Source organism: Drosophila sulfurigaster, chromosome 3, assembly GCF_023558435.1.
Source record: "Drosophila sulfurigaster albostrigata strain 15112-1811.04 chromosome 3, ASM2355843v2, whole genome shotgun sequence".
Lineage (NCBI taxonomy): Eukaryota > Metazoa > Arthropoda > Insecta > Diptera > Drosophilidae > Drosophila > Drosophila sulfurigaster.
In genome coordinates, this window is record NC_084883.1 from 52,650,167 (window position 1) to 52,659,614 (window position 9,448).

At 36.2% G+C, this 9,448-nt stretch overlaps 1 protein-coding gene across 1 annotated transcript; it reads left to right on the top strand.

Moving 5' to 3' along the window:
* The first annotated feature begins 1,501 nt into the window (after positions 1 to 1,501).
* On the top strand, positions 1,502 to 2,074 carry LOC133840134 (uncharacterized). Its single transcript, XM_062271795.1, has one exon. The coding sequence runs from the start codon at positions 1,502 to 1,504 to the stop codon at positions 2,072 to 2,074; it is 573 nt and encodes a 190-aa protein (XP_062127779.1).
* The last annotated feature ends 7,374 nt before the right edge of the window (positions 2,075 to 9,448 follow it).

A 9,448-nucleotide genomic window follows, 5' to 3' on the forward strand; every position in this document is an offset into this window, starting at 1 on the left:
CTAAGCTAAGCAAAGCAAACCGCTGCCAGTTGACTTTATGAGGGTCAATCAGGCTAAGGCTATGTTAACCGGAGCTACTCCGGAAAACTGTCTTGGCATTCGGCATCAAGGAATGCGATCATATCTTTAGAAACGGACTCCAGCTGAAATTTGAATATTTAACAACGTTCGCGAGAACGAAGCAAAGTGAAAGAGTCACTCAAAAGAATCTGAACAAAGCAATGTAGAAATATGTCATTTAAAGGGGGGGATAAAATACATATATAAATTTATTAAAATAATAAATAAAATATATATGTAATTTAAAGTGGGGAGAAGATACATATATAAATTTATTAAAATAATGAATGAAATATATAATATATAAAACATGTGAGAAAGTGTACGATTGTCAGTTACAATTTTGCATAAAAGTAAAACATTGCGTTATTATTCTTAAAATATAACAAAAAAATATACCTTCAGTATACTTAAATATATACCAGAGGCCATATTTGGTATATCTGTCTTATAGCTCTATTGCTTATAATCTCTAAGATCTGGATGTTGACCCTAATCAAGAATATATATGCTTTATGGGGTCAGGGATGCCTCCTTCTGCATGTTTCATAAATTTAATACCTGCATTAAACAGTTTTCTATCCTATTGGTATATTAAAATATGTGTTTTGAATTTCAATTTTAAAGATATAAATTTCAAATAAATATCTAAATAAGTTATCTAACTGAAGAACAGTTAAATAAAATACATAGAATTAAAATCAAAATTTATACATGTATCGTAATGAAATATAACGAAACTGTATTACAAAATTCTTCCATTCATACATAGTTAAAATATTTAGTAACATAACTTGCTTTAAGAATAATAAATCGCATATATTTTTATTGAACGATATAAACAACTTACTTTTCTATCATTGTATAAGAAGATTACAAGATAGTGTTATACGATGAGTTCCATTTATATTTCGAGAAAAGCAAATATTAACATTATTTATTGAAAATTGATTTGTTGTTTTTGAAAATATATGGTACTTCTTGATGATTATTAAAATTTTTAATTATTTCAAACCATTTCTCAAAGCAGTTTACCCATAACCTGATTTTTGAATACTTCAATTCGTATAAATAACATTTAAATATGTCATTTATTAATATGAATTTATATTTACATTTATTAAACTATATTTACACTAAATATTAGAGGCGTCATTAAGTATTAAATATTATATTCGTCAGAATGTTCTATTGACTACATAGTGGGAAAAGTAATTTAATATTAATAAAATAAAGAATTTTGACACACATCAAAAACTAAGCTAAATTGACAGTTCAATAAATAATGTCAATTTTTTATTTCCCCCCTAAAAATCTCAGTGTGTATTTTCAAGTCATTGAATAAAGTTCCAAATTATTTGTTTTAACAAATTCGAAATTCCGATTCCTATTTCCATTTTAATTTGTCTACTTTTACGTATTTGTTACATATCTTAAAGCGATGCATCTACTGGAGTTGGTTTTCAATCTGGTGCTGGTTGGCAGCAGTGGCTATGGACTTTACGCCTTGACGCCAACGGATCAACCTTATGGTTATACGGCAGCTGCATTTTGTTTTATCCACGGTTTGCTTGGCCTGGTTCGCAACGTTCAATCGCAGGGCGCTGAATGTTCGCGCTCCTTCTTTGTGTCCACCAGCATTGTGGATGTCCTGCCGCTGCCCTTGGCCAACATTGAGTTCTATCTTCAATCCTCGCAGTCCGGCCTGGCGATGGTGCACGCCATGTCCTTGATTCTCCTGATCTACGATACGATGGGAAATCTAGGTGATGATTGGGATGCGGCAACGGAAACCGTGAAGGATTTATCGCTGGTTGCAAATGTTGCATCGGCAACTTATTTGGGATTGCAGGAGGAGAACTACTTCCATGTGGGCATCGCTGTCTCGGCCACAATTGCTCGCTACGGTTCTGCCTTGGTCAGCACTTTTCTGCCCGAGTTTGGGCCACATGTTGACAAGATGAGCAAGTCGGCTATTATTGGACTCATGACGTACTCTTTGACCCAGAAATAAACTCTTGTTTTATAGACGTGAATGAGGATTTTTAATTTCCTGAAATTTAGCAAATGGGTTAATTGATTTTGGGGAGTGAAGATCTTATATCACAGAACTAAGAATTGGAGAAAGCAGTAATTTTATTTTGATTGTTTTTTGATAATCCTAATTAGCATTTAGAATTGTAGCGAATCAATTTCGATTTTTCATTCTCTTTATTTTTAGAAATTGTAGAGGCTCTTTTTAAAAATATTTCCTTACCATTTTTTTTAAGTTGAGCTAATTAGAAATACATACAATACTCATTGCCTTTAGATTATCGTTTTTATACCCACTTCCCATAGGGAAGAAGGGTATGCAGAAGGTGGCATCTCCGACCCTAATAAGTATATAGATCATTAATCAGCTTCAATAACCGAGACGTCTGTCCGTATGAACTATAAGAGATACTTGTAGTAGTAGGGAAATTTTGTAAAATAGTTTGAATATAGTACTATATACTATACCAAATATAGCTTTTAGTATATTTTATATTTGAAGTTTAATGCCACAAAAATTTCTTTTTTTCAAGATGTGTAACAGGTAGCTTTCTTAGTTTAATAGTAAATTCCTGTATCTCTTTAGTTAAAGTTTGTAATTCGCATTTCTCAAATTCTTTTGCAAGTTTGAACTGCAGTATTCTTGGTTTATTTTATAAATTTTGTTGTCTAGGCAATTTGTATTATATTTTTCACTAAAATTTTAGCCACAATTTCATAAAGATATGAGCTTTCCACTATCTACGTGGTCCACTCTCTACTAATAGTAGAATCCTAAAAATACTTTTGTGAAAAAGTCAGTGAAATATGACTAAATCGAAGTACTTTCTGGTTATGTTATAAATTTGCCTATCCTATTTTTATAAAACTATATTTTAAATTTAAATTTCTTCTATCATTTTGTAGCTGTATTTTTACTACCACATTTCGCTTTCTACTCATATGAAAATTCATTTGTGAAAATTTCAAGTTAAATATGAATACTTTGAAGTATTTTATAAAAATTCTTAGCAATTTTATTTGTTGCCCTTCCGCCAGCTGCTACTATTTCTACTCCTGCGATTTACATCTGTTGTTATTAATATTTCTGTTGCTTAGCTTATAGATATCTACTGCTAATTTTATTTGCATTGAAATGTGGCTTTCTACCGCCACAGAGTCCACTATCGATAGCTGGTCATGAAGTCTTGGCAGCAGTCTTCTGGGAACCCCACCTTCTTTCGAAGCCAGCACTGATTACGCTAAATGACTGCTAAGATAACCGCCTGCTTGGCTGACTGGATTGTTGCCTGTTTAGCTGTGGCTGTGGCTGTGGCTGTTGCTGTGGCATTCCTGGGAGCTTTCCAAATGCATGTACAACTGCCACCTCCTCGAGCTCCCCCTATATAAAGACAAAAGGCAAAGTCTGGCCAAGTGGGCAAAACTTGGCAGCCGCTGCGCAGGCGCGTGTTTGTGGAAAGAGTTCAACTCGCAGCTGGAGACTGCACTGCTTTTGGCGCATAACTGGACACAGAGTGACTCCAAATTGTGACTGTGTGCAACTGAGATTGCAGACTGTAGACGGCGTGTTGGATAACAGGCAACTACGAGAGACAGAGAGAGAGAGAGAGAGACTCATGGCTATCGGCACTCTTGGCCAGGCCATAAAAATGGGAAAATGTTGCGTTAATGCGACGTTTGTTCGAACACAGTTTTCAAACAGATCGACGCAGGCAATTGTTTGGACAGCCAACAGTCTCTCTCTCTCTCCTCAAGGCGCAGCTGAACGCAGCAACATCAGTGCAGGAGTAGAGGGAGGGTAAGTGGTAAGGAGGAAAGCCACTGTTCAACACGATTTGCTTTCGTGTAGACATTTATTTTCAGGGCGTTTGACTCCATGAACTCTCTGCGCAGTTTGTTGTGCGCAGATTTTTGGTTTTATTTTCTGCACGTGGTCCAACGGAATGTCTACAAACGGGAGCGGCTCTCACTTGCAACACTGCGCAGCAATGGCTGCCACACACACACTAAGAAGAAGAGGCGCCTCCCATCACCTCCGAAGAGTGAGAGACGAACTGAAATCGATTTTCCCAATGCGATAAGGTTTCACAAAACTGCTGCGGCTGCTTTAATGGTCTTCCGGCCGTGTCACCGTGAATCCTTTCAAGCCACACGTGCAACGCTCAATGAAGGGTAGCTCCTCAACAGCCATAGGAACAACAACAACAACAACAACAACAACACATGACACGCGGCATCAAATGAAAGCCGCGACTGCTGCACATCCATCAGAGCACGTCGGAAATCGGAAGTGGAAGTGCGTCGACGTCGTCTTCTCCTCCTACCCCTCCTCCTTCTCATCCTCCTCCTCTGACAACATCTTTTGCCTTCTTTTGGGGGTGGCTGCATTCAACATTGATGATGTCAGCATGCGGGCAACTAAAAGGACAATCGATTGTTGTGACACGGCATTGTGTGGCAGCCGTCCTCCTTACCCTCCCCTCTACTTCTTCCTCCCTTTATTCCTCTCTCTTGAGCAATTTATCCAATTTCATGCGAGGCTGTTCTCATTGCTGTTCCCGTTGCCAAGCTGCCTTGCCTCAATTAACGCTGTCCACTGTCTCATACGTTGCTCCCACGGATCGACTTCCACATCCAAATCCACAAATCCACGACGTCTCGCTGCGTGCACGTGCAACGCAGCGTAGCGCAGGACATTTATTGGATTTTTGCCATGTTTTTATTTGTTTCTATATTTGCTCAAAATTCCAATTAAACGCCAATGCCAGCGTCTGGCCCTGGAATTGCTTTTGCATTTGTGTATTCACAATAGAGGGTGCCTTTGGCTTCTAAATTAAACAAATTGTAGTATAGTATAGTATATAGTATAGCATATAGACTATTAAGTAATGTTAGTAAGTGTTAGTCTTTCATTTTTATACAATCAGCTAGAATTTCATAAAATAAAACATTTAGTTTTTTTTTTTATAAATCTTGTTAAACATTTGTTGCACATGGAACAACCTATTATAGAATACATAAAAAAAAAACAAACCTGAACCTCGATTTGGTGATTTACGCAATCTTTTTATGGAAGCCTTCAGCTTGGATCATAAGAAGATTGATTAACTAAGCAATTGGTAGAATTAAGCTGAACTATTGAGGCATTAAAAAAAAAAATCCGTTTACACATTATACACTATATTTATTTAAAGATATGGTATATTTTAAATATAGTGGAATGTTGGTATTTTTTTGGTTTATGTATTACATTTGTGTATTTTAAAGAAAATACCGCTTTTATTGACTCACTCGAGTGTAGATTTTAAGAAATTTATGGTATATTTTCAATGTTGTGAAATGTTGGTATATTTTTGCTATATTCCTTTAGAATATTTTAATAATAGCTTTCTTACTTGTATCTAGCACCAGTTTTGACAAATATAAATATTTCTTACAGAATAATTTTACTTTTCTGCTTAAGGAGATCATTGAATTTAGAGAAAAATAATCTAATGGACTAAATATGATCTATTCTTAGGGACAAATGATATTTACAACAAAGGAACAAAAATTGTTATGAATATCGTCTTCAAATGAAAGGAAAATAAAATACATAATGTATATTATAAACTCTGTGATATCTCCAAAGTCTCTCAAAAGTATTTCTTAAATAAATTATTGAATTTAAAGCAAAATAATCTAAGAGACTAAATATGATTGATTCTTAGAAAAAAATTGTATTTACAAAAAATTAATAAATTTTTTTTAATATCAACTTCAAATAAAAAGAAACTTCAACACCCAGTTTTGTTATTCTGAGTTCTGTGATGCCTCCAAAGTGTCTCTAGAGTAATTCTTATGAAAGCATAGATCTTTTAAAAAAATTGTTAGAACTTGAACTTAGAAATTAACTTCAGGTTAACATAATTCAATTACTAAGTAGTAGACCCATCTCAACTCATAGTCAAGAAGACCTCTAAAAAGGTTTCTTACTAACAGAAGGCGCACCCTGCAATCCCTGAGGATTTTAATAGCTTAGTTACTGTGTATTCGACTCCTAAGGCTTTTTCCCATGCCGCGTGAAGACCTAGAAAAAGAAAGAGACCCCCAGTAAGGCTTCTCGACTGCGACACCCTGTATGCAATTAAAGTTCTCCCATTTCATGTTAAACGCCAATAGCGCAAATGGCAATTGAATGACGCGACTGAGAGGCTCTAACTTGGAAACCTGGGGATGAGGAAACGAGGCGGGGCAACGGTTTCGAGGCACACGCTGAGGATTAGAAGTGTAATCAGCATAAAATGTTGCCGTCGCAAAAAAAAAAAAACGAAAACAAGGAAAAAGTGGCAAACATGAAATCCAATATGTGGCAGCAAAGAACACAGAATATTGTAATAGCGGCCAACGGCGGCGGCGTCCAATGATGATGACGACGACGACGTTCATACGCATGTCCCTATACAAACAGATACACAGCAGAGAGTTAAAGATACAGATACAAAGCTATTGCTTAGCCTGCAGATGCAGATACAAATGGGAGTGCGAGTCGAGTCGAGTTGAGTCGAGTCGAGTTGAGTTTAGTTGGAGAGCGAGTGCGAGTAACGAGCTGAGCGTGGAACACGTGCAAAGCCGCGGGGGACTTGCACGACTTTTATAACGAGGCCAAGTCGGAGTCGGAGTTGGAGTTGAAGTTGAAGTTGCAGGCGGAGACCTGGAACTGAAGCTGGACGCTGGACGCATTTGGGAGTCTGAAGTCTGGAGTGTAGAGTCTTTGCTTTGGGCTGGGCCACGCACCCAGAAAAATCAGCAAATGCGCGTTGCCTGTCGCATTTAATAACTGTTTTTAATAAGTGTCCCTTGCGGCCATGCGTTGCAAGCAAGTATATGAGTTTGTGGCACGTCGTTGTCGTTGTCGTTGCTTTTGTCTGCGTCATTTGCATGACCGAACCCCGAAAAAAACGAAAGAAACATAACGTATCCCATATCCCCGAATGTTGTTGCCTCTTACTCTAATTGCACGCCCCGTTTTGCCGCAAGTTTGACTCACGCGCGCTCTCTTCAGGTGCCCGCGTGCAACATGCAACATGTTGGCTGCAATTTATTAGTGCTGCCATTATCGTTTTTCTTCAGATTTAGCTGCAGTCCTGCTCCTGCTCTCGCTCGATTCTTGCTCTCATATTTATTACTATAATTTTCCATATGTTTTCCCAGTGCGTTTGCATTTCGCATTCGCCTTGGCTACACTTTATTTTTGTTATTTTTTTTTGTTTTCGGCAAATTGCGCCTTGGAAATTGCTGCCATAATTTGTTGCCTTACTAAATATGAAGATCAGGCAACCAGTTGCCAGAGTCTCGAATCCCGAATCCCGATCTCAAACTCCGACTGTGGCCACCAACAAAAATTTATTAACTTGTGCAAAATTAGTCGTTTTGGTCGTTTAGTCGTTGCAATTTGATTTTTATTGCGAGTTGTAAATTGTAGCGCCATGTACACGAGTCGTGTATCTATGAGATACTCGTACTCACACTTGCATCCTGCTACGATTCAACTGCAATTAGTTGCAGTCAACTTCGTGTGTCGGTTTCTTTTTATTAGTTTACCCTGGCACTGAAAATTGTTGCACTAATCAGCTGACAATTTACGAGGTATTTTGTATTTGCTTAAAGAGACGGACAAAAACTGAAAAACTGAAAAACACTGAAAACTGAATAGCCAAAAAGTACATAAAAATCCAAAAACAGATACAAAGACACAAAAAGGAACTACTAAATGTGGAACTGGTATTCGAAGTTGAATGTTGAACGTTGAATGTTGAATGTTGAACTATGCTAAGCATGTGGCGTCTATAAAGCAGCAGCTCGAGAACTTTGATTAGTTGTAATCTTAACCAGCTGCATCGTAAAAACAACATGCCTCACGTTTCTTAATTACTCGTACCCCAACCTGCAACCACTTCTCTCCCCTCTGCTCCTCCTCTCTTGCGTTGAGTGTCGCACTCTGTGTGTGTTCCCAGTGTCAGGGGCGCCTCAGCCTCTACCTTAGTCTCTGGTTCAGACATGTCGAACATATCTATAAATTGGCTTAAAATTGCATTCTGAGGTGCGTCCAAAGTGGAATTTGTGGTGGGAAAGGTGGACAGTTTTTAGCAACCTCTTCGAACCATTGTAAATTAAGGAGTCTTCATCGTTTTACGAGACATCTTTGTACAACGAGAATTGTCTCCATGCAAGCTGGTTTTGCGTAGCTATATATGAGAAATTTGGGAATGATTTCCTTAATTGATATGGAAAAGGGGAAGGGGAAAAAATGTGATGCTTAAACATTTTGTTTAATAGAAAAAGTATTAAATAATAATCGAAATAGTTATGCTCGTTTTAAGCAACGACTAGAACCGAAAGTAAATTAAAGAGGCTTCATCGTTTTACGAGACAAATTTGTACGTCGTCATCGACACAATCCATGCAAGCTGGTTTTGCATAGTGAAATTTAGGAATCATTTCTTAAATTGATATGGAAAAAGTTATTCAAAATATTGGTTGCTTCGTAGAATTGTTCTAAGGGACAAAAATTTGCTGTTTTGTTTAACAGAAGAAAGTAATATATAATTACCGCAATTTTTATGCTCATGTTAAGCAATGTATAGAATCGAAAATAAATTAAGAAGTCATCATCGTGTTACGAGACATCTTTGTACAAACGAGAAAAGATTGTGTAGTGGAAATTTAAGAATTATTCATATGTAGATTTAAATAGAAAGAAGTTTGTTTATTGAAAATTTAAGAATTATTCATTTGTAGATTACAATAGAAAAATATTTGTCGATTTGTAAAATTTTTTAATGGAAAAACAATGGTTTCTTTCATTATGTTTGTTTTCATCAACCTATGGATATATCTACATAGTATCTCCTTAATTTCTATAGGCTTTCAAAGGTTGTTAAGATAAAACACAAATAATATGTTAAGTATTCCTCTTCGTTTTACGAGATATCTTTTTATATTGTAAATAATTTATTAGTACAGAGTATTAAGAATTAAAGACTAAAAACAATACTTAAAGTATTGGTTTCTTTATAGAATACTTCTAAGAAGAAAAAAATTGTAATTACTGTATTGATTTTGTTGAGTTTAGATAGTTATAAATAAATAATATATTTCCTAACCTTACACAGATTAATATAAGATACAAATATATTTGATTACTGTGCTCAACATAGTCGATACTACATTTATTTATTTATAATAGGACACTGCATTGAACAACTACTATTTATGTTTGAAAATTGGTCATGACTTTATCAAGGAATTTAAAGAGTACAGGTAAAGACCAAAGAACAATTATAGTAGTCTCTTATACAAGCAAATATGACAT

What these genes read in the sequence shown, in the direction of transcription:
- LOC133840134 (XM_062271795.1), top strand. Translation starts at nt 1,502, where the DNA reads ATGCATCTACTGGAGTTGGTTTTCAATCTGGTGCTGGTTGGCAGCAGT.